This window comes from Alosa sapidissima, chromosome 3 (assembly GCF_018492685.1).
Source record: "Alosa sapidissima isolate fAloSap1 chromosome 3, fAloSap1.pri, whole genome shotgun sequence".
Lineage (NCBI taxonomy): Eukaryota > Metazoa > Chordata > Actinopteri > Clupeiformes > Clupeidae > Alosa > Alosa sapidissima.
In genome coordinates, this window is record NC_055959.1 from 21,257,328 (window position 1) to 21,282,531 (window position 25,204).

Genomic DNA, 25,204 nt, shown 5'->3' on the forward strand with positions numbered 1-25,204 from the left:
AGTCAGCCTACTCTTATGCTCACCGATTTATTTTGCATTTCACAGATTCATTAGGCTACACCAGAGCTCTGGGCTACATTTAATTTGATGCAGAAGGGTTATGAACACTAGTCTCACAATATCACTGGTTAGAATAAATCACGTGACTGTCTTGCGTCACCACCTACTATAAACCCCAGTGAGCAACATTACACCATTCTCTTTTCTCTAGCAGGCTTGGGCGGCGGAAGCATGTAGTTGCGCGTTTAAAGTTCAGCGATTCGGGCCTTTTATATAATCATTGCTATGCATAGGCTGCAAATGTCGACCATCTGTGTTCAGGAACCACCTTGAATGTGAGTTTACAAAACTTGTGGCACAAATTAATGATTTTGTCTCAATTTTACTGATCCGACCCTAAACGTTAGCAGATAGCAAACATTAGGTAACATTCTAGCCAATTGTTTCCAACTATCTTAGTTGCTACATGACCAATGCATGTAAAATGTTGTTCTGTGCGTACTTCTTGCTTATGGAAACGGCTTTCAGTTATCTTCACTTTTAGTTTTGACTTAAATGTCACTGAATGAAACTGATGGTGATTGCTAACGTTAGCTAGCCTTATTTCATGAAACACGTGGTAGTGCTTGACGGATCACCATTCAAGTTACAAGTTACCGGTTTACTCAAAAGCCGTAGTCGACATGTGCTTGTGTAACATTGAGTTTTGCATTAATATTACAGGGGACTTGACGCCTGACTTAATTTCTTGAGACGACTAATGGATGTCGCGCTTCTGAAGATTCGGTCCGCAGACCGTAATGCAAGACCCTGATCAACTTTGAGGCGGCGTATCAGCATACCGTGCTAAAGGGTAAACGTTTCTCGTGAACTGGGAGTAATATTCAATACATGTGTATAGGTTTCTCTGATGAATTCGTTATATAGGAAAAGCCGTCTGATGCGATAACTGACGATGGATAACGGTTCTGAGAACCTGTCCGTAACGTTAGGCACTAAATTAAAAGGTTAAATTCCTTTCGCCCTATATGCTAAGTTGGGCTTTTTCTTTCCCCAGGTAAAAGGAATGGGTGAGGACTCATCTGAATGAAGGTCATCTTGAGGTAAGAACCTATTGATTTTAAAGGGATAAATGTTAATTGGTGTTGTCTCATGATGATTATTGTTATCCCTGTCTGAACCACTGTGTGGATTAATGGTAACCTGAAGCTCTTGTGCAAATGAGTGAAACAAAGCAGCAGTTTTAGCAAATTGGTTAACTGCACATTTCTGAATATCCTACAGGTCACTGGCTCAAAGGACTTGTTTACCCTCAAGAAACAGATTGGAAAGTGTGGATGTGTGACTCATCAGAACAGTGGACCAGGACTAGCCTTATTACCACCCTAATGTAAGAGCCTGTTCAGAGTGTCTTGATGGTTGCTATTATGAGTTTTATGATCTTGTTACCCTGATCTGAACAACTGTGTTGCAACACGTTTTTAGGGTTCTCTGATGAATTCGTTATATAGGAAAAGCCGTCTGATGCGATAACTGACGCTGGATAACGGTTCTGAGAACATGCCTTAACATTAGGGCACTAAATGAGGTTAAATTCCTGTTGCCTTTTATTCTAACTTGAGCTTTTTTTTTTTTTTTTTTTTTTTCCCCCAGGTAAAAGAAATGGTTGAGGACTCATCTTAATGAAGGTCCTCTTGAGGTAAGAACCTATTGATTTTAAAGGGATGAATATTAATTGCTGTTCTCATGATGATTATTGTTATCCCTGTCTGAACCACTGTGTGGATTAATGGTAACCTGAAGCTCTTGTGCAAATGAGTGAAACAAAGCAGCAGTTTTAGCAAATTGGTTAACTGGACATTTCTGAATATCCTACAGGTCACTGGCTCAAAGGACTTGTTTACCCTCAAGAAGCGGACTGGAAAGTGTTGATGTGTGGAGAAGCATCAGAACAGTGGACCAGGACTGACTTGATGACCACTCTAATGTAAGGACCTGTTCATAACTGGGGCCGTCTTGATCGTTGCTATTACAAGCTTATGATGATCATTGTTATCCCTGTCTGAACAACTGTTGAATAATGGTAACCTGAAGCTTGTGTACTATGAATCATTAAGCAGTGCAGCATTTATCCCCTCCCCTGCAAATTAGTAATAGCTTTTTGAAATATATTTTCTACAGGTCATTGGCCTGAAGGGTCAGTCTGGTCCCTTGAGGAGCTATTGGAAAGGTGAATGAAGAATGGATGAAGCCATGGCATGTGTTAATTCAATTTTATTGCACTTGGAAAATAAAAACCATAATGTACAAAATTGTTATGTGTGGAATGATGTGTGTGGTGTGGTCCTTAGTGTGGCTAGGAAGAACTGTTCATCTTGGAGGAAGTCTCTGTCCTGTAAAGAGAAATTCGTTTTTTTTTCCATGACCTTCAGATGTACTTATCAACTCTGAGTTTAAGCAGACTTTCTAATGAGACATGGCACTCATAGAATCTCCCATAGAAATGTAACGGCAATCTGCCAGTTGTCTATACATATCCCACCCATCGACGTGAGTACATCGTGCCAATCATGTGGTGTGATCTAGCCGCTGGAGCAAGGTTGGTGTCCGCGTCATCAGGTAGAACTGCACATGCGCAAGGCTAAGTGGAGGGAGTTGCCTTACAGGACTCCTTACTTAAACCAATCATGGTCACATTCATTCTTAAGATTTCCTGTATTGATATGGGTCAAACTTCATATTGTACTCCAGAAATAGTCACGATATGTAAAGGGCGTACATAAATCTGCTCTTATTGTCTATGAAAAGTCCATCCGTAAGAATAAGATAAGCTGTGGATCCTATTCAAATGACTGCACTGGATTGAGCTGTCTGTTGTAATTGTAGAAAATGAACCATATGCTACAGTTGGTGATGAAATTTGTGTTGCTTTATACCTTTTCTGCGGAGTGTCTGAGCATTGCCAATTTGGCTAGCAGTTCTGGAGATGTTGCATTGGTTCCAGGAGACTGGACTTGGACAGTTGCTAGAGAGGACATCAGCTGACTATTGCCCACTGGTGCAAAATCTGTACAGTTAAAGCCAATCAAGAATTATTCTAAATGTTACAAACCATCAGTGAGTAATCTAAGAGTTTGTATGTATGTAGGAGGAAAAATATGTACCTGTGTAAATAGGGGCTGGGGGCAGATGTATGGGGAGGCTGTGTCTCATGTTCTCAACTTCTCTCCTGTGTTCAGTTACCCTCATTCGCTCCTGAGAGGGAGAAATTCAACCAGCTCATCATAAATTACCAATGTAGTTATGCATTCACTATTACATTTAACACGCAGTGATTTAATGCAGCATTGTAGGGAATTTTTTAAGCAATGTATTTTTCTGCTGTGCTGTTGTATGTAATTGAAGACCACTGTGATCTATGGTGCTGTTGTGCACCCACACATCTTGAGGGTGGAGGTGTAGGCAGTGCTGCAGATGCCCCTCGCCCACCTTGTGCAGGTGTTGTTCCTGCTGCCGCAGTCGCTCCATTTGGGCGTGGATGCTGCGCAGACGAGTCTGATGCTCCGCCTCCACCTGTCGGGCCTCCTGCAGCGCTCTCTCGCCCTCTTCAAACTTCTCGGAGGCCAGCTGCGCAAACACACAAGGATAACATTTGGATAATATATATTAATGCTGTCTGTCAAGATGGTTTTGCCATACATTAAGCATACATCATTTTATAATTTTTTGCAATGACAAATTAAATTTCTCCTGCCCCCTATAGATGTTCTGAACAGTAGCTGCCAGCCATTCGCAGCCTAATATCAGTGTATCCCACTACTAAAACATAATGTATGAAGAATCAATTATTTTAGATAAATATACACAAGTCACAAAATTTGATTTCACCTCATCCGCGGACAAAGAAATGCAAAGACACTGCGTGAAGGGCCAGCGAGGGGAGAAAACGCATTTCCTACATTAGGCTACTGCTGTGATAACCCTGATAGGATGCTACCTACATTAGGCTACTGCTGTGATAACCCTGATAGGATGCTACCTACATTAGGCTACTATGCTGTGATAGAATGCTACCTACATTAGGCTATCAGGGTTACTATGCTGTGATAACCCTGATAGGATGCTACCTTGTCCCAGTGCATTTAGCTGTCAAATACATGCATTTCTAATATTAGAAATGTCTTAATGGCAGTATGTGTATTTAAAATGCTCCAACAGTATCTAATAGTTTCTATATGGATGTGTTTTGCCACGTTTTGTGACTTTGAAAAAAAGCTCTGGCCAAAGTAATCTAAAAATTAGCCTTTTCAAGTTGTCAGGTTTACTGAACAAACCAAACAGTGGACACTATTATACTTTTCAGTAGCCTAGCTATTTTATTTTGCTTTAGTTATAGTTATTTTGCTGTAGGCCTATTGGTTGTATTGATTGATGTGCCCATACTAGTAACGTGGAGCAGCCATAGAGCTACCCTTGGAGTGGAGAGGTGGAGTATTGGTTAACATGTTGATGTCGAGGAAGGTCTTTTTTGTGACATAGTGCATGAAACATGCGAGTTCAAAATCGGTAGCCTATTAGTCTTCTTACATCTCATTTGCCCACTACACCTTCTCAAACGAAGCACTGGTCAATTTAGGTGGCTAAAAATATTTAGGCTAGGCTTGCTGTTTTAACTCAGTTTAACTCAAACTAGTCTACTATTCCGTAAGTACTTTCAGTGCAAATACTCAAACTAGCTAACGTTTTTAGTCAATTTCATGGCTTATTTAGGCTAAAATAGCCTAGGCTGTTTGTAGAGCTGCAATGAATAAACTTCACTGACAACAGGTAAATACAAGATTTGGTCATTGAGGCTCTCTATGAAAACAAACTTTTGTCTTTCCGAAGTTTATTTTTGTATTTCGGGGTACAGTAGCCTAATAACCTAATTACCTAATGTCTTGACAATATAGTTTTTCCGGAAAAACTATATTGGTTTGCCGTTTAAACTCCAGTTAAAAGACTGGTGCCGCTCTGAACTTTCCTGCCAGTACTGGTTTGTCGGCGTCAGGCGCTACATCTCAATCGGCCACCATCTATCCTATAAAGAGCATTACATGATTTTGCACAACTGTACCCCTGCTTCACCCAATATTTCAGATCAAGCATAGCTCCCACCTTGCTGAAGCTCTCCACCTCCTGAGCGCGAGTTTTGAGTCGGATGGCCGTGGCACTCAGCCTCTCCTTGTCCCGATCCAGGTCCTCCCTGAGGCGGTCCAGGGCCTCTCGCTCCCGGGTCACCATGTCCTCCCGCTGCTTCAACTCCCCGGCCCTCAGCTTCAGCTCAGCCTGCTCCTGCACATACACAAATCATAGTCTTAGTCAGTGCAGTTCAGTTTTAATCTGAACACACACACACAAACAGATTCATGATTTTGATATGCCTCTTGCCAGATCAAAATAGTTCAAAACTTGAATAATTTTTGGATCATTTTTCAGTTAAACCATGTAATTTCCAAGACTGTACTAGAGATAATGGTGTAGACTTGACAGCTGTACACTGCTTGGAGTTCTCTGTGTAGGCCTGGTCTGAGGGTCTGTGAGCCCTGTACCTGCGCAAAGCTGATGATTGAGCCCTCGCGGTGGGCGTCCCTCTCCAGAACGCGGCTGGCCTCCCGCTCCACGCGATCCTGCCGCAGCTTCTCCTGCGTGTGGAACTGCGTCCACTCGGCGGCCAGCTTCCTGCGCTCCTCAGCGCAGCGCTGCATTACCTGCTGCTGCTCCTCCAGCAGTGCGCTCTAGGAAGGAAGGAAGAGAGAGAGAGAAATAATGAACCCTTTTACTCCTATAGGCATTCTATGGCATTCTATGGAATATGGCATTCTAAACTAAATAACCTTATTTCCTGAGGGTTTTCTGAAAAAACACTAAGAATTGTCAACGTCTACCAAAACCTTAATATCTAAGCCTCTGCACACCTAGAAACATGAAATAAAAAGCATGCTGCACTACGCAGCAACCGGCAGGAGATAGAATGTTGCGTCGTGCAGCATCCAGCGCGAATGGGTTAAAACGTGCGATTTTACCCTGGCATGTTTCTACCCCATCCATCCATTTCTACCAATGCATGTGAATAGTGAATTTTTCTGCTGTCTCTTTTTCTGTCTCTTGGTATCACTCTCTCTCTCTCTCTCTCTCACACACTCTCAGCAGAATATATCAGAATTCTTCACGTGTGAGAAGCTGAGGCTCTCACAAACACAAGCGTCCACACCAACCTTGGCTCTCTCCAGCTCCTCTCTCTCTATGCCTATCTGCTGGCTCATGGTCCGTCGCTCCTCCTCCAGGCCCCGCAGGGCTGACTCTGCTTTCGCCTGTTCTGCAGAGACTCTCCAGCGCTCCTGAGGTACACCAACGCAACAGGAACGAGTTACCATCTTGTGAGTAGATCCTCACTAAACTCTAACTTTTGTTTTTTTTTTTTAGCATATTTTTTGGGGCTTTTTATGCCTTTAATTAGACAGGACAGTGGAGAAAAACAGGAAGTTAGTGGGAGAGAGAGTCGGGGTGGGATCCGGAAAGGACCACGGGGCGGGAATCGAACCCGGGTCGCCGGCGTACGGTGCAGGTGCCCCAGCCAGTTGCAACTTTTAATACGATCACATGGTCAACGGAATATGTGGGACAAAGGGTCCAGGGTCAAGCCAAAGGGAGGTCATCCCTGTCTGACCTTCTCCAGCTGCCTCTGCTGCTCGGCCAGCTGTGTGTCCATCTTGGCGATGACCTCCTGCAGCCTTGCCCTCTCCTCAGCCATGGCCCTCTGCTGCTGGCCCAGACGGTCCTGCATAACTGGGAAACACAACACATGGCACAATCCTTTAGGTTCTGGTAGCGAAACGAATGTAACGCAGGAAAGGTCTAGAACAGGGGGTGACCTATATCACTGGCTCACTTAGCATGTTTTATGTTTAGAGTAGAATCATGTTAATGCATTATCCACACATGGCTTGAGAGTAGACTCAATATCTAAGTGTCTATATATATATGTTTGATTAAGTTACATTTAACATCATATTTATACATCATTACAAAATAGACGGAGACAGGAACCTCTGAGTTGCTCGTCCCTTTGCCTTGCCCCCTGCTCCAGGCCTTGGGTCGTGTGCTCATGGGTGCTCTCCACACGAGAGGACAGGTCCCCCAGCCGCCGCGAAAATTGCTCCATCTGTTCAATCACCACTGTCAAGGACCTAAAATAAAAACCCATAGATCATTCAGCAGGTTCCCTTGGGTTTGGTGGTAGTTGTGTTGCTATTGCTCTAAACTGCTATGCCTTGTAATCAGCCTTACTTTAAGCTCTTTAAATCTGTTATTACCTTCAATGTCAATATGAACAGATTACTTCAGCACAACTGTAAGGCTAACAGAGTTATGGATTACTCCAGATTATATCAGTACTCCATCAACTGATCATTATGAGTGGCAAGAAGTCTAAGCAGGTAGGTAGGTAGGTAGGTAGGTAGTGAGTAAGCAAAGTCCTTTTAGGCAAGTCCCTCCACTCAGCGGCCATTTGACAACGCTTTTTGGGCACTCGTCGGGCATCCATTTCGGCTTCATGACACCAATCTTTCTCCAGCGGCGAGATCACAACACATGATTGGCACGATGTCTTCACAACACACCATATGATTGGCTCAATGTATTCACATCACACCACATGATTGGCTCAATGTATTCACATGTTGACGTTTTGCTGAGGAAGGGGTGGGATATGTGTAGACAACGGCCATATTGGCGTGACAAACTAGCCCCATGCATTTCTATGGAGTATTTTTTGAGTGCTGTGTCTCCACATTAGAAAGTCTGGAGTAAGTTAGTGCAAGACCTGGTTTGTGAGGTGGCACTGGTTACTGCATCAATCTCCTCGTCCTTCAATCTCTTCAGTCGAGTGACCTGCTCCTCATGGTCCTTCTTCATCTCCAGAATGGACTTCCTGGGAAGGCAAGTAACATTTCAGTTTGAGCCATTTCAGCCATTTTGAACGGGGCATTATGCTGAATGTAACACACAGTGTTGTGCCTATGCAGTGGCACTTAGTGGTGACTACATATTTGTGGCATGTCTACCAGTGTTGCGCGGTCTGCCCGAAATTAAGCGGTCGCCCGCGGTTATGAGTCATAAACAAAATATTTTAATGATATTCGGGTCTTTTGCGGGCGGGTCAGTTAAAATGAATTAAATATATATTTTCTACAAATAGGCCTACTTAAAATATCACGAGAAGGCTAGCATCAATACAGTAAAGCATCAATACAGTAAAGTCAACAGTAAAGAAGCTAAAGACACGAGTTACAATAATAGACACCCCTTCAGGAAAAGCGATATAGGCTATGGGAAATATTGGGAAAAGTTCTTAAAGAAGATGACAGTAGTACAAGTTATGGTCTATGTAGGCCTACTTCTTGCGAAGCCATTTAAAAGTATGACAGCCAAAACGGGCAGCCTGCAGGAATAAATGTTATGGCACAGACTACACAGCCATATCTACCGGTATGTATAGGTTTGCGCATGCATAAAAGTTACCTTAGTTCGTTGTGTTTGTGACTTTAAACAGTGGATGTGCTTTAGTAAAGCTTTGTGCTTCATTCAGCAATATAAACCAGTTCTTACGCTAACGTTTTGACCAGCAATGTATCTCTCTTGCCTACCTTGCCTCACCATTTCTGTTTTCGAAAGAAAGATGCATGTCCATGGCCTTCAAATCTTATCCTAGTGTTATAATCCTTGGTGGTTGCGTGCGTGCGTGCTTGCGCTCTTATTCTCATTCTCTCTCCTGCGCAAACATTATGTCCTGCATGCCTACTGCGTGTAGTTCTACTGCATAAAGTTTCGCAAATAAATTAGTTTGTTTTACAGAAATGGCCACTGCACACTGTCACACTGCATGCAGGCTATAACCAAAAGCACACATTTTGTAAATAAGCGGGTCGGATCGCGGGTCGGGTATAATTTTGTCCTAATTAATATTCGCGGTCTGAGTTGCGGTCGGGTTGATTAAAATATCGGGCGACCGCGGGCCGCTTGTGACCAAACCCGCGCAACACTGATGTCTACATTCCATGCCTGTGTTGCCCATTCCGTGTCGTAAATAACGGTAAATGGAAAGGGGGGAATTTCTCCACCTCTGCAGGTCGCGGAGCCTCTCCACCTCGCGGTCCCGGTCCTGCTGGCTCTGGGCCAGGCGGCGCTGGTGCTGCGCCTGCAGCTCGACCCGCTCCTGGTCAGCCAGCCGCGTGACCGAGGCCAGCCGCTCCGCCAGGTCCTCGTTCTCCTGCCGCATTCGCAACTCCCGCTGAGCCCCAGACTCCTCCAGCAGCTTCACGCGAGCCCTGGAGGGCCAAGACCAGGAGTCAACACACACACACACACACACACACACACAAACATACACAATCATACAAAATAAGACAAACACGGTAAAACAGCTGCACAGTTACACACACAGAGGTTCATAGGACAATCTTGTGTGAAAAGTAACTATTCCCCTTCACAATTGAAATAGCTAGCAAACAGATAATAAAGAGAAATAGACTCAGAATACAAACTTATGATACAAAAACTGAGCAAAAATGAGCAAAACTACTCATTTGGACACATGAACACACACACACACACACACACAGGTCTGGTCCGTGGGCATGGTGTTGTGAGTGGCTGCACTGGCTGTGTGGTGCTACCTGTGTGTGTTCTCCATCAGCTCTGTGTCCTGTTTGTGGCGGAGCTGCATGCTCTCCAGCAGCATCTGGTTCTGGTCCCGCTCTAGCTGGAGGGTTCGCACCTGCACCACCCAACACAACACAATACCGTTTAACACACACACCCACCAACACACACACACACACACTGAAGCCTCTGATTTCTTACTGCAGAAATACCAAATATGTTGCTGACTTCACTTTTATCTCAAGTCTTATACGTACGGTATCTATAATAGAACCTTGGTACCCATTAGCCTGACGTCATCACACTCAATTCTAGTCAGAATTTGAGTCTGATACTGCTCCATTGCCACGTGGTTATTGGGCATGTTTCCATCGATACAGGGGGGGAAGTGTGAGTGTGTGTGTGTGGTGTGAGTGTGTCTGTGGTGTGGTGGTGTAAGTGTGCCTGTGGTGTGGTGGTGTAAGTGTGTCTGTGGTGTGGTGGTATGAGTGTGTCTGTGGTGTGGTGGTATGAGTGTGTGTGTGGTGGTGTGAGTGTGTGTGTGGTGGTGTGTGCGTGGTGTGGTGGTGTGAGAGTGTCTGTGGTGTGGTGCGGTACCTGGCCTTCCAGCTGGATGATGCGGGCCTGCAGGGTGGCCAGCTGCTCCCCTGTCTGCTGCTCGGTCTCCCTGCGCTGCCTGTGCAGTGCTCCCACCCCCACCTCCAGAGGTCCACCCAGACCCCAGCCGCTGGCCAGCTGCACCCAGGAACACACAGGACAAAAGGGGTAACGTCACCACAAACACCATATCGAAAAGGGCAGTTGATGTTGAGGTGTGAAGTGTGACATTATTTTTTATTTACTAAGCATGACATCTACTGATGCGTTCTTCCACCTTTTTAAAATGGTATTTACCTGTTGTTGTAGTAAAAGCTGCTGAAGGCTTTCTGCTGACAAGGACACCTGATTAGGAAACATAGGAACATATAAGGACTGACAGGAAGAAGAAATCTGGGAAACCAGCATTGTCTAACTTACTTCCTTCTTCCTTAATGCAGGAACACCATCAAACAGCCATTACTTAGACATTACTCTCGGAATTAGTCTAGTCTGTAAAAGCTCTTTAACTAATACTTAATTCAATGTTTCCCTTGTACATGTAGTCTTAATATAAAAATAAAAAAAACTGGTGGGTAAATCTTCCAATCACATTTAAACACACTATGAGCTCACATCTCAAAACCATCTTCTTACCTGAGGTTGGCTAACTGGAGCTGTATTCTCCACTGTCCTCTGTTGTGGTACTGCAAACATATTGAATTCAATTCAATTCGATTCAAATTATAGCATAGGCTTCACAAAGACATAATCAGACACAGAAAAGACATTAACAAAAAAGTTCACCATCTCCAAAAGATGTACAATACATCTTGGCCCAACATATTTACAATACATCTTGGCCCAACTAACTCTAATTCAAGAGTACCTACACCAGGTGGGGCTGCTCAACACAGCATCTAATGGTCTGGGAGCCTGCCATGTCTGTGCTGCATAGCTGGGGGGCAGAGCCTGTTCACTGGGGGCCCGTCCAGTCTGTTCCTGAGAGGTGCTGAGCTGGGGAGGTGGGTGCCTCACTGCTGCTGGTGTAGTGGATGGAAAGATGGAGGCTCTGCTCTGCTGCCTTTGGTGGGAGATCGGGTCTACGGGCACTACCTTAGATGGCTGGGAGGGTAAAGGCTGAGCAGAGTGGTGGGACTGCAGGGGATACGGGGCTGGATCTGGCAGACTGGTAGGGTCAGCGGAGCTATCTTAAGATTTGGTCCCAGCGAGAAGTGAAAAACAGATTAAGTAGCGTCAAAGTCCTACACTTCCTGACTAATGTATGCCTGATACCTAATGTGTTTAGTACAAGACAGGAGTGTAGTATGGACATGCATGTTCCCCACCTCCACTCCCCTGAGTTCATTAAAACTCAGTCTGGCGCCTATGGTACTGCATGTCCACAACCTTTCCCGGTTGATGGCACTTCATTCTCTTCATTTTTCCTCTCTCTCCCGAGTGAGATATCCAGACTTCTGACATGTAGCCGTCCTACTACATGCCCGTTGGACCCTATACCAACCGACCTACTTTAATCCATTAGCCTTACCATCACACCAGCTATCACACATGTGCTATCATAAAAAGTTATCATATTGGTGGTCTCCAACAAATTTTAGAATTCCTTTCATTGAATAACCTTCTTGATCCAAATCAAGTGGCCATTCAACTGAAACAGCTCTGCTGTCTGTGACAGAAACCTTAAAAGAAGCCAAAGTGACAGCTCGGTCCTCATCCCGCTTGACTTATCAGCTGCCTTCAATACGGATAACCACTACATCATTCTCTCTATACTCTCAAACATGGGCATCCCTGGCTCTGCACTTTCCTGGTTTGAATCCTACCTCAGAGGGCGCTCGTTCAATGTGTGTCCTGGCTAGGACAACTGTCCGCATCTCACTACTTCACCACAGAGGTGCCCCAGGGCTCAGTGCTAGAGCCCCTTCTCTTTGTTATTTACACCACCTCACTGGGTCTGACTATCTGCTTGCACAGCTTCTCATATCACTGCTATGCATATGACACACAGCTCTATCTGTCATTCCCACCCGACGAACCCTCAGTCTCTGCACAGATCTCTGAATGTCTCTCAGACATATCTTCACGGATGAAGGCACATCATCTTCAGCTAAACCTCTCAAAAACTGAACTGTCAAGCTAAACCTCTGAAAAACTGAACAGCCAAACCAACTACACCATGGCATCAACATCAAAATTGACTCCTTATCTCTTGCCCCTACCAAGGTAGCGAGAACTTAGTTGGTCATGGTCGATGGCCAACTAACCTTTTATGATCACGTTGCATTGGTTGCCCAGTAATATCGCTTCGCACTTTACAACATAAGATAAATCAGGCCATACCTGAGTCAATATGTGACCCATCTCGTGACTCGACCAGGCTTCCCAGCCTGCAAATGATACCCCTTCCAGTTGATCCAGAATGTGGGGGCGCACCTGATCTTAAATCAACCCAAAAGGGCACGTTATTCCGCTGCTCATCGAGCTCCACACTAGATACCTATAGCTGCACGCATTAAATTTCAATCACTAATGCATGTCCACAAAGTTATGCCTCTTATACAGGGATATGTTACCTCCAGACTGCTGCACTCTTCCAATGAATGCTGCCTGGCTCTGCCACCCGTAAATGTATGGCAATCCAAACTTTTCTCATCTGTAGTTACCCGTTGGTGGAACGCACTTCCAAATCCTACCAGAGCAGAAGTGTCCTCTGTCTTCAAAAACCTCCTGAAGACCCAACTCTTTTGAGAGTACCTCCTCTCCTAGCACTACAAACAACTGGGCAGGCTTAATCTAGCACTTAATGTAAATTCTTGAACGATGCTTAATTCTTAAAGTGTGAAGAATTATGTAACTACAGTAAAATATGTAACTGTATTAGTTAGTTAGTAGTTAGTTTCTGCTTTCAATCCCTTTTCACCTAACAAAACCCATATTTTCCAGCCATTTTTAAAAATCAGAACCCCCTCTGTGAGTTTTTCTAACAAATTGGATGCTTTTATCACAAAGCGATACATTTTTGTGCTTAACTGCCCCACTAGTAGTTACCTCTGGTTATGGTGGCTCGCTGGTCTTCACTGGCTTTGGTTGGTCTTAGTTGGTCTCCCCTTCCAGCTTTTGAGAGGGATGGAGTGGGACTTACTGGCCTCTGTGCAGCTGAAGAGCCACTTCTGAGAGTGGAGACAGACATGTACTTATCTGATGTGACATTCATGAGACTGTAAATACATCTCGTAAGTCATGGTTCACACATCTACTTTAAAGTTCACTAGCTCAAAGGTACATAACAAAAGCTACAAGCTAATCCAATCATTTTTAACATAATCAACAATCCTTAATGTTGCTCCCAGTCCAAATCCAAGGGAACATCTCCAGACAGACAACAGTGTTTTAAGTGTGACGACTAAATACCACAATCAGAAATGAAGTCCAGTGCCCTCACCCTGCATCTTTGTTCAGCTCAAGTGTGTCTTCTTGTTTCCTTCGGGATGTTGGAGTAGGTTGGCCTTTACTGTGTAAACAATAGACAAATTACAACTTATAACAAACACCCTGGAGAAGGGTTTTGTAAGTATGCCATCCTCATATGACCATGAAGGTTATCCTCATAGTTGCAGTAATGATGTGTTATACGTCAGATGTAGAAATTTGACACTGACAAGTACACAATTGTATTCTACAGAGGTTGGCTGAACTGGACTGAACAATGTGCTGAAAAAGTTTCCAAAGCAAGTTCCCATGTCATTCTCACCTAAGAAAGGAGTCCAGATCCACTTCCTCTCCCAAGCCGAGAGCATCCTGATGAGCAGCCACCTTCTCCCCCTCCTTGGTCTTCTTCCGACTCAGAGCTCCGGTCAACCAATCGTCCTCCTGCTCTTTCTCCGTCTCCTGCTCCCCCACCTCTCGGAGTCCCTTGGTAGTGTCCTGTCTGGATCTGGTGATTTTGGGCGAAGACGTGGCAATCTCACTACCAGGCCTTGACGGTGGGGAGGGAGGAACTTTAGAGGCGTCTGATGCCACAGCGCCCCCTGCTGTTTTCTTCGTCTGCTCGACCTCTACATCAACATCATCCTGTTTGAGTCCCAGCCAATCAGCTGTAGGCCTGCTGGCTCGTGAGGAGGTGGGTGTGGCAGGGGTGCTGGGCTTTGATTTGCGCTCAGGTGAGTGCGAGCTGATATCTTCTGTGGAGAATCTGGTAGATTGAACACAACTATAAATAGTTTGATACTAAAGTGGACAGCCCTTGGGTAGTTTGACTGAACTTGTTGGACTAACTCCCACCTGACTGACTGCCTGCGGGACTGTCTTCCTTCTGGGGTGCCGGCCAGTGTGGGCTGGTAGGAGCCAAACGTTAAGTCCTCCTCTCCAACTGGAGCATCTTTGGGAAGGAAACAGTCTGGTTCAATTTTCCTAGAAGATATCATCTACTCAGCTGGGTATACTAGTGAGGGGAACAACATACCTTTGGCACTGGGGTTCTTTTGCTGTTGTGGCTGCTGTTTTTGTTCTTTCTTCTCCCCTGTTGGGGGGCGCTCCAGCAGGTGTGGGGATGTCCCTCGGCTCAAGATCTCATCCAGCCTGGTGCGTGGTCTTTGGGGGGGCTCACTGTTCAGTACAAGGGGGGGCACTGTTTCAGTGTACTAGACACTATTTGACTCAATAAATGAAAATCCAAATGAATGAATATCCAAACATATACAGTATATATACTTGCACTCTTCCTCAAAAAACAAGCCTCTTTTTTGATGTGATAAGTTTTGCTTTGAGCATTGACAACGGTACCTCTCTTTCTTTGGAGCCAGTGCGGCTGTCTTGTTCTTTGATGTAGACATTTCTCCAAATCCTAGCGCATCGATGAGGTCATCCTCCTCATCATCATCAAATGTCAGCTCGTCCCGTTTCTTTGTCTTTGGAGCCAGGGCTGTCGATGCTTCTCAGACAGAAAAAAGGGACCACATTCACACAATGAATGAAACATAAATAGAATAAATTAAATGACAGAATGACAACAGTGACATCGGACTGAACTTACCTTTCTCTGTCTTTTTCTGACTGACAAGAGGGGATGCAGCGGGACTGTCACTTTTTATACCTGACGTTTTCTCTGACAGTGAGCTTCTTTTCTGTGCCTTTGGGGGATCCAAATCATCCAGTAGGTCATCCAGGGGATCATCAAAGTCTGAATCAGGAAACAGCAAGGGCAAATCACATAATGGACAAACAATGTGCAGCTCCTTAACAATCTGAATGTACTGCCACTCAAGGTAAAGGGAAAATGTGAAATCCAAAAAGTCAAAATAGCCACCGCACACTGGAATCATTTATTGATTGTTCTATTGTTAAGAGCGAACAATGCATTTCACCTGTCTGCTTTTTCAGGAAGGGGAAATGTGAAATATTTAAATGCATCAAACACACTTTATTCCATAATCTCAACCAAGGGCATTTTAAGGTAATGCCTCAATATTCAGATTCACTTTTTGCTAAGGTTAGGTAAATCAGTTAGGTCTTTATATCTCCACAAGGTGAACCTGAATAAGGCATTAAGGTATTCTATTCTATGGATACCTTTTTCACCATCAGGTGGTCCAGGTGGAACATCATCTCCACCATCACCACCATCATCATCATCTTAGACAATGAAGCAATAATGGAGGGAAGAGGAATACAGTGAGTACTCCATAACCATATAGGGGACAATTAGTACTACTACCCTTCTAATTTTACTAAGTGATAGAAATCAAACATGTATATAAAACCGAACAGTTGTTCTCCATGTCAATGTAATATTGTGCTCACATGAAATGTTCACATACTGTTTGTACAGTAATGTTATTAAGTAGTAGTAAATGAGTAAGAATCCAACTGCTCAAAGACTTTAAAGCAGTGTTCCGGAGCAAAAACAACTTACGGTCTATTCAGAAGCTAACAGTTCAAAATGTTGTTTGAGATCATAATTACGTTAGTTGGTCGAGTTTTAAGCAAGACAGTTGTTTGCATTAACACCAAATTGTCTTACAGTGAAAGTGAACGGGGCATAAACACACGTCAAAACTGAACTATTTTATACCACCTTGAAGGAACGCTTAACAAGTCGATTAACGAATGCAGTACAAAACAGTCAATGAATGCGAGAGGAGAGTCGGCTACTCTTAAGTCTTCCTTCAAGGTGGTCGCGACAGGAAGTTAGCAAAGGTAGGCTAAAATCACATCCTTCATTAAATAACATTTTTATAACTGTTCAAAACACTTACAATGTAACAACCTCACCACACTACCACAGAAGTGTCATTCTATTTTGAACATTGTCAGTGGTGTAAAATAGTTCGTTTTTGACGTGTGTTTATGTCCGGTTCGCTTTCACTGTAAGACAATTTGGTGTTAATGCAAACAACATTCTTGCTTAAAACCCCACCAATTAACATAATTATGCTCTCAAACAACATCTTGAACCTGTTAGCTTCTAAAAATAGACCCTAGGTTGTTTTTGCTCCAGAAAATTCCTTTAACAAAACAATGAGAAAAGACCACTATAGATGTACCTAGGAAGCTGAATTTCTTGTAACTCTGTGCTGTTGATGCGGGTGCTGACCTGGGCTTCTTCTCCTCACGGGCAGGCACGTCTGAGTACAAACACTATGGTCAGCTTAAGTTTCCCCCACATTTCCCCCATATTCAAGCAATACAGTAGATACAACACACAGGTGAGGAGCATTCATCAGTATCTTATGATGTTACATCTACGTGACCTCACACACCTGTGTCACTGGCCCTCAGTTTGTCTCCAGGTTTTGATGGCTCTGGCTTTGAACCTGCTGAGGTGTAGCTTTTTGTCTGTGCTGGGGCAGAGCTTGGCTTCTTCTTTGAGCCAAACAGATCAGCATCCATGTCATCAATGTCCTGGTAATTTGAGGTTGACCACCAAATTTAGTCCACCATCAAAGTACAGAGTACAGAGAGTATCCCACACAGAGATTATACAACATCATCATATGTTTGTTGACTCTCAGCTAAATGCATTGAACAGATGAAGTCTCCAACATAGAGTTTGATACCACTTGGAGTTGACCCAACTTCAAAGAAGCAGAATGTATCCCGACTTACATCTTCCACTGGACTTAAAGAGAGTCACAAATACCTTTGACCGTTCCATATAACCTTGTAGGTTTTTACCTTCATGCTCTCCAGAAGAGCTTGAGGATCGGCCTCAGACACGTCAGACAGCTGGAAAAAAAAACTCAAAATGAAACAGAATCATCATGCCTCCAAGCTCAGGAGTATGTGCTTAGTTTAAGTCAAATAAACCCACGTCATCTTCTTTCACTGCTTCCTCTGCCAGTTTACTGAAGAATTCGTCATCATCCAACACAGACCTGGAAATCACATCAGGTGACAAAAACATGAAAAGAGTGAAAGTCAGCATTTCAAAGCTTCTGTCCACGTGGTTGATCCTTACTTTTTGCCACTGCGTGATGGAAGTACACCTTTGGCCCTTGTGCGCTCACGGGAAGGTGTTTGTGTCTTTGCTGGGAAATCTGTGTGAGACCAAATTTGAAATGTAAGACTTTTGAGAAACTTCATGTCTGGGATGCATTACTAACTGCTTGAAAGACCAATAGAATTAGCAATATTGCACTGTATTTTGCATATCGACTACCACAGCTCTAAGCCTGCAGATTGTACACATACCATCATCGTCCAAAAGACCTCCAAGTACATCATCGATTGAGCCTGTAATAACGATAAAGAAAGTTGTTGTAAATGTATTTCACAATTTGAAACACGTGTGTCGATTCCACTACACAGAATGTATGTACCTACTTTGTAAAGCCTTCTTCTGTTTTGTCGTCTGTGGTAGAAGAGCAGAAAACATGTACTGATGTTGACTGAGGAGGATCTTGCATACCTGGCTACGACTCTAACTCTAATAGCGGTTTAATTATCTAGCAATATAACGTTAGTTAATAACATAAACTATGATAACCTTTGCAATATGCATGCATCACTGTGTCAAGGTTGTCATACTCACCATGGTTCTCTAACTTTTAACAAATAACCAAATAATAGGTCAATGGATTGAGGTAAATCTCTTCACAGCGTCGGCGTCACCAATGGTAACCGTAGCGAGGAGCAATCTCATTACCCATAATTGCCTGCCGACTTGTTACAATAAAAGATAAATACAAGCATTAGTGTCCTCGTAACTAGTAGTCTCACAGTCTTCTGACCTCGTAACATACAATACTGGGCATGAATGAAAGCTAATTATAACGTTGAAGTTTCATGCAGAAGTAGACTAAGTTATATAGCACTATCTATGTTACCGTTAGCAGTGCATTTCATTAGAGTGACTAGACGGCTAAACCTACGTCTGACCATTTGCAAAAACTTTGTACAGCTAGGTACTAAAGATATATAGGACACATTATACAATTACAACATATTACACAATTCCTGAAATATCCTCACACAAAAAGCAGGACATAAAGATTTTGAACGCTTGAGGTTCGTTAGAGAAACTTCCTGTTTTGCTCCTGAGACTTGTGGGTAGTGTAGTAGCCTACTCCTGAACAGTTGCATTAAACCACCACTAGGTGGTGCTCTGAGAAATGACAGAGCTGTATTAAACTTAAACTCCATCTACCAGTGCCGCCGCTACCACCACGCGCATCATGCACTATGCATAGGGCACCAAGTGTTGTCGGGGGCACCAACATTTAGCCTTACATTTAGCTTGACTTAAAACTGCTTTTCACTCTTCCGAAACAGAGGCAAAATGCAGCAACAGCATGTTACGTGCAATGATATGGGTCCTCTCAATCTCCACATGCAGCAGATCTAATGCTCGGGAACGCATCTTGAGCGCGAGCGAGAGGGAGAGATACTATGGAAGCATATGAGTAGCTTTATTCAAATGAGAATGCAGTCTGCAATATGCAATTCAAAAAGACATTACATTATGCAATTGACAATTCATTATGCAATTTAATATTGCAATTTGCAATAATATCCAACAAATTGTATTTTAATCTGCAAAGTGACAATGAAATCCTAAAATCAATTCCAATAATTTTGGTTAAAAAATAGAATAAACATGGATTAATTTTCAATATTCAGTTTCATCATTTAACTGTCAATTCGTTTTGCAATTTAATATTTAAAGTGCAATGTAAGATTGCATTTTAAAAACATATTTGGCAAAACTGTCAATGCCAGCCTGAAAAGATTTTGGATTATTTTGGGCAAAACGTTTTGCCATCGATGAGGCATTTTATTCAAATGGAAAAGAAATAGCGCCCCCCGTGATTGCATTGCACTTTAGTCACGCTCTTTGTGTTGCAAAATTCAAATGGCCATTCAATCTGCCAAACGCATTGCAATCTGTCAAGTCACTCGTCAAGGCGGGAACTAGGCTACGTCACTTCCGTGTTTACGGCTTACCCAGTTAGCGCTTGCAATGGAGAGCCATACTAGCAGTTTATAAATGGTCACTAGTGGGAACCGGGTAACTCCAAAGTCTCCTGTCTTTGTTGCCTTTATTATTTCCTTTAAAAAAGTGTCTTATATCAAAAAGGAGACATAAATTAGCAACAAATGACAAGGCAGCAGGAACCTGCCACTGTATATTATGGAAGCATATGGGTAGCTTTATTCAAATGAGAATGCAATCTGCAATATGCAATTAAAAAATATATATATATATATATTATTACTATATATACTAATTACTAATATAATTTACTTAATAAATGAAACGAAACTTAAAGAAAGAAATACTGGTGTCCTCTGTGGTGGATACAGCCATGTGACTGCAATAGGCTACGTGAGACCTGACGGTGCTTTGAGGCAATGATAATGGTCTCGTCAGCTAGTTTTACTTAATAAATTAAATGGAACTTAAAGAAAGAAATACTGAGGACATGACCTCGGTGATAGATTTCCAAAAATAATTCAGTGGAAATGCATGGATTCCAGTTTCTTCCTGTAGCAGCAACTGGAATCCATGCATTTCCACAGAATTATTTTTGGAATCTGATCCCTTATCATACCTGTTCATTCTTACTCGTCGCTCGACTTATCGTGACTAAATTCAAGATGGCTGCAAACGCTAAACTTCGTGAAGATACTGTATGTATAAATAGTCTTGTAAGTAAACTACCAGTACTTTTTCAAAGTTCTCAATGTCTCGTTTTAAATGTCAGGGCCCTTGGAAGTCTACCAATGAAGTGTGGAGATACATTGAGCCTCGTAAATGTGTAAATCAGTGTAAAACAGTGATTTATTTGCATGGCTAGCCCGATGCCGAAGCACCACCATTGAAAAAGCTGTTGGTAGCATCGGCTAACTAGCGCCAGATTTTGGCGTGCAGGGGACAAGCCGAGATGGGCTATGAGACATACGTTCACACTCGGTATCATGTTTCGACACACTTTAGGTCAATATCACACCGGAATTCTCCTTTAAGGTTAGGGTTAGGGTTAGAGTTAGGGTTAGGGTAAGGGTAAGGGTTAGGATTAGGGTTAGGGTTAGAGTTTAGAGATTAGGGTTAGGGTTCATGTGTCATGACAGTGTCATGTGTTCATGAGAGTGTCATGTCACTCTTATGTCGATACTGTCAAGTAAAGTGTTACCAAAAGATGTTCACATGTGTAACAAAGTTTTGCAACTGTGTAAAGTAATAAATTATTTGTGCATGTGCAAAGACATTTCGTAAGAAACATCTTATCATAAGAAACATCTCAAATCAAATTCAGTACTAAGACCATGAGGTACAAGAGAGCCCAGTCTATGTATCCATTCAGCCTCTCTTTGTATATCCAAGTCACCCCTTTTGACGGGGTGTCTTTAATTCCCAATGTAATGTAAAGAGTTAACAGTGTGTTTCATTTCAATAAAGTGACAGGCTAGGGGGTACTGTATGTGTCGTTTCTGTGTCTAATTGTGCACCTATGTTCTGCTATGTGTTGTTTAGCTGGCGTGTCGTTTTCCCTATATAAACTTTCCCACATGGACATGTGATTGAATAAAGTCATGGCATTTGTATGTGCTGTTACACTGAGCGCATGCGTTACACTTATAATTTCCTGGTCTTATTGGAGTTAGTAGGCCTGTGTTGCTGTCTTTTACTGGGATTAGATCTGAATGAACCAACTGGTCCTTCAGGTTTTTGCTTCTTGAATAGACTAGATTGGAAGGCCAATGAGATGTCTGAAAAGTAGACTTCTCAACATAGGCCTGTCTCCAGCCTTTCAGTTTGAGCAGCAGTGTGATGTTTCAGAAACAAGATGCCTTTTGTTTGAAACAATATTTAGGTATAGGCCTATTGGCCTCCCTAATGGATAAAAGGAAACGACAGAGAAACAAAACCCATTGACTGTTTTTTTTATGTCATTGTTGCTGTAAAAGCAAATCACCAGCTGCTCTGGGCAGATGAACACACGCATCGAGTCCTTTCAAATATTTAATACTGATTTGCTCAAACAGATGCTGATGCAAAGAGATTTGGAGATAAAGCCAGTTTGTTGTTCTTGTTGCATATTTGAAGTGGACCCTTGCTGTGATAAATACTCTTCTTACACTGTTGGTTGTTTGTATTTGAAGACATGCTGGAGTAGACGCTGATGACAGCATTAAACACTTTCTGCAGATTAATTGTGTAGGATATTGTTGTGCTATAGGGTTGCCATACACTGCTGTGAAAAGGTACTTGCCCCCTTACCAATGCCTTCTATTTTTGCATATTTCTCAGACTTGTTTCAGATCATCCAAATAATTTTAATAAAACAAAGACAACGCGAGTAAACACAAAATGCAGCTTTCAAATTATAATTTCATTTATTGAAGATAAAGGGTTATTCCGCCTCGTATTTAGAATTTAATTCCATGCAAGCAATACTCTTTAAAAACAGCCAGATGCTTGGCACGAAACTATCTCAGCAACAGAGACATGAATCTGCCCCAACCAGTCCCTGACAAGTTATAGCCTATGGTTTATTCTCCTCCAGGCACTTTAGGATACTTGTCTTTGTCTAATGCTAAAATTGTCCCCAAATATGTTGCTGGCTGCACTCTAAGCCATTCTAAGCTGTTACAAACCCCAAAGACGTTTTGTCATTCAAAATGTTATATGTACATACTATGCTCCCCTGCCCCACACACAAACACACACTGCTTCGCATTCATCCAGAGAATTTCCTTATATCAATCTAAAGTAATCCAATGATGTTATAGTTAGTATGAGAGCATCGGTTCCAGTTAAAAACTTAATTTATTCGCCCAGAGGTGTCATTGCCTGCTGCTGCTGCGATCTACCATTGTCTGTAGTAGAACAACTATACGCAGACACACAGAGGAAAAACATCCACTCTTTCCCCGATATTATCAATCTACATCAGACATGTCAAAGTCAAGGCCCGCGGAATGAATTATCTACGGCCCCCGGGATGATATTTGATTAGTATTAGAACCGGCCTGCAGGCCACAGCCGCCGGCTGTTGTTTTGCACGCACCAATACTTATATTTTGAGCGAAGGGGAGAGTGGGGTAAAGTGAGACACTGGGTAATGTGAGACAACCCCTTTATCTAGGCAACAGAATACATTCGTGCCCATGTGACCATTTTGTTTCAAAGCTCCTCCCATTTCCCCCTGGCCATAAAGAAGAGAAGCTCATTTTGCTGAGGTAAGCATGTTTTTTCCAACAAAATGTTTTTTTTTTGCATGTAAAAGTAAATTTTAAAATTAAAACTGTTGTGCCAAAGCAAATTGATTCAGGTAGAAAAACTTATATCATACCTGTTGATGAACTACCAACATATAAAACCATGTGATGATGCTAGCTGAAGGTTAGCCTGAATTGCTAAGAAAGGTCATTTTTTCAAAAATGGTGGAGGTGGGGTAAATTGAGACAAATGCTGTGGGGTAAAGTGATACAGTGTCTCACTTTACCCCACCATGAGGCACAAGTTAAGTTTAGTTTTAAACATATTTTAATATAATATTACTATAATATTACATTGCATATGTAATGTAATATTAATATTAATTACATATTAATTAATATGTAATGTTACATTTTTATTTTAAATGTCATAAACATTGTAGAAAAGCCATCATGCCAAGGCAATACACCAGGAAGACAACCTGGGGCAAAACACCCCTCGAGGAGATGGAGAGTGCAGCCGCTGAGGTCAAGGAAGGAAAGAAGTCTATCAGAGCAGCTGCAAGGGACAGAAATATTGACAAGTCAAGCCTTTTAAGATTCATAAAGATTCAAAAAAGAGAAAGGGGAAGTAAAATCAGTAGCCTGGGGTGCAGTAGCTGAGGCAAAGAGAATTATTACAGATGAGATGGAGGAGGAGCTTTCCAAACACTTGAAACAACTAGCTGAACAGTTCCATGGCCTTCCTCCAGTTAAGTCCCGTCAACTGGCCTTTGAATAAGCAGAAAGAAACAATATCCCTGTCCCTGACAATTGGACAAAGACACAATGTGCAGGTAGGCTAGGGTGTGCAAGAGATCACATGATTCTGTAGGTTAATTAAGGCCAACTGATCTTGGCACACAGCTAAATCTTATCATAATGAATTGTCTACTCTAGGTGAAGATTGGTTTCGCAGCTTCCTAGCACGTCGCCATCTCTCTATCCGAACTCCAGAGGCAACATCCCTGGGATGGGCTACAGCCTTCAATAAAACTAGTCAGGGAGTTCTTTGACAATCTGCCTGTAGTGATGGACAGGTGAACGAATTAATTATTTAGTCGCAAATGCTTTACGGAGGCATTACCTGTAAGATTTGGCTTTGATTCTGATAAGGTTCTTACTTTGCCTCTCATCTTTAACAGGCATGCCTTCCCTCCACACATGATTTACAATGTGGATGAAACAGGTGTCTTTACAGTACAAAAGCCACAGCAGGTAAACTACACATACACTTAGAGGGCATATTAAAGAGCTAGCACATATTAAAAATGCTGGTACAGATTAGGTTAAGAGTATGGTTCTAGTACACATTAAGGTGCAGTGCACAATAAAGTGCTGGTGCATATTAAAGTGCAGTGGACAGTAAAGTGCTGGTGCATATAAAAGTGCAGTGGACAGTAAAGTGCTGGTGCATATAAAAGTGCAGTGGACAGTAAAGTGCTGGTACATGTATAATGCTGTAGTAATGCTGTGAATCTGTGAACTGGACATGAAAAGAAATGCATTGTACCTTTAGACCAGTAGTAGAATACTGGTTGCACATGCCATTGATTCTAAACTTTCTATTTGATCAGGTTGTGACAGAGACAGGAAAAAAGCAACTTGGTTCCGTCACATCGGCTGAGAGAGGAGAACTGGTGACTGTGGTGTGTGCAGTGAATGCTGCTGGGAATGCCATACCTCCCATGTTTGTCTTCCCCAGATTCAAGTTTAAGGATTGCTTCATGACAGGAGCACCTGCAGGAGCCAAAGGTACCGCCACCAGAACGGGATGGATGAATGAAGACATCTGGCCTGAGTTCCTTGATCACCTGATACAGCACACTAACTGCACCCCTGATCGTCCCATGCTGCTAATCCTGGATAATCTAAAAGCTCACATCTCACTCAAGGCAATAGAAATGTCCAAGAGCAACGGAATTGTTCTGCTCACCCTCCCACCCCACACATCCCATCGAATGCAGCCTCTCGACGTGACCGTGTATGGCCCGTTCAAGACCCAATACAGCCGTGCTCTTGATGGGTGGATGAGGTCTAACCCCAGCAAAACAGTCTCTATCTACCAGACTGCAGGACTTGTGAATGAGGCTTTCATGTCAGCAGTGACACCACGCAACATCACTTCTGGATTTAGGTCCACTGGGATTTTCCCATATAACCAAGACATTTTCCCTGATGAAGCGTTTGCACCATCCATGGT

General features: G+C 42.9%; 1 protein-coding gene, 2 long non-coding RNA genes and 4 other non-coding genes across 11 annotated transcripts; 6 read left to right on the forward strand and 1 right to left on the reverse strand.

The window, feature by feature from the left end:
• Window positions 1-200: 200 nt before the first annotated feature.
• LOC121705791 lies at window positions 201-2,312 on the forward strand. The gene is made up of 7 exons (XR_006030892.1): window positions 201-335; window positions 724-853; window positions 1,058-1,103; window positions 1,285-1,390; window positions 1,654-1,699; window positions 1,879-1,987; window positions 2,182-2,312. It is a non-coding gene; the product is annotated as an uncharacterized LOC121705791 (long non-coding RNA).
• On the forward strand, window positions 904-974 carry LOC121706345. The gene has a single exon (XR_006031018.1). It is a non-coding gene; the product is annotated as a small nucleolar RNA SNORD49 (small nucleolar RNA).
• LOC121706346 lies at window positions 1,488-1,558 on the forward strand. The gene has a single exon (XR_006031019.1). It is a non-coding gene; the product is annotated as a small nucleolar RNA SNORD49 (small nucleolar RNA).
• On the forward strand, window positions 1,739-1,808 carry LOC121706344. The gene has a single exon (XR_006031017.1). It is a non-coding gene; the product is annotated as a small nucleolar RNA R38 (small nucleolar RNA).
• LOC121706343 lies at window positions 2,032-2,099 on the forward strand. The gene has a single exon (XR_006031016.1). It is a non-coding gene; the product is annotated as a small nucleolar RNA R38 (small nucleolar RNA).
• Window positions 2,257-18,887, reverse strand: LOC121705781 (fas-binding factor 1 homolog). Of its 5 annotated transcripts, none has more exons than XM_042086999.1 (33): window positions 18,772-18,887; window positions 18,332-18,462; window positions 18,124-18,151; window positions 17,992-18,033; window positions 17,759-17,837; window positions 17,612-17,675; window positions 17,476-17,526; window positions 17,061-17,202; window positions 16,845-16,925; window positions 15,871-15,933; window positions 15,335-15,481; window positions 15,085-15,232; window positions 14,765-14,907; window positions 14,584-14,680; window positions 14,054-14,494; window positions 13,745-13,813; window positions 13,351-13,472; window positions 11,172-11,489; window positions 10,936-10,985; window positions 10,597-10,644; window positions 10,300-10,437; window positions 9,717-9,817; window positions 9,162-9,368; window positions 7,865-7,972; window positions 7,090-7,229; window positions 6,710-6,828; window positions 6,258-6,380; window positions 5,592-5,777; window positions 5,158-5,334; window positions 3,490-3,627; window positions 3,165-3,255; window positions 2,937-3,067; window positions 2,257-2,393 (listed from the first exon to the last, which is right to left on the reverse strand). In XM_042086999.1, exons 2-33 carry the CDS (start codon window positions 18,332-18,334, stop codon window positions 2,316-2,318), a joined length of 3,873 nt encoding a protein of 1,290 aa, XP_041942933.1. In that variant the 5' UTR covers window positions 18,335-18,462; window positions 18,772-18,887; the 3' UTR covers window positions 2,257-2,315. The 5 variants fall into 5 exon arrangements, with proteins under 5 accessions (XP_041942933.1, XP_041942934.1, XP_041942935.1 ...); XM_042087000.1 differs by lacking the exon at window positions 18,772-18,887 and adding an exon at window positions 18,627-18,755; XM_042087001.1 differs by lacking the exon at window positions 15,871-15,933.
• Window positions 18,888-24,004: 5,117 nt separating this feature from the next.
• Window positions 24,005-24,601, forward strand: LOC121705793. The gene is made up of 3 exons (XR_006030894.1): window positions 24,005-24,041; window positions 24,147-24,219; window positions 24,579-24,601. It is a non-coding gene; the product is annotated as an uncharacterized LOC121705793 (long non-coding RNA).
• The last annotated feature ends 603 nt before the right edge of the window (window positions 24,602-25,204 follow it).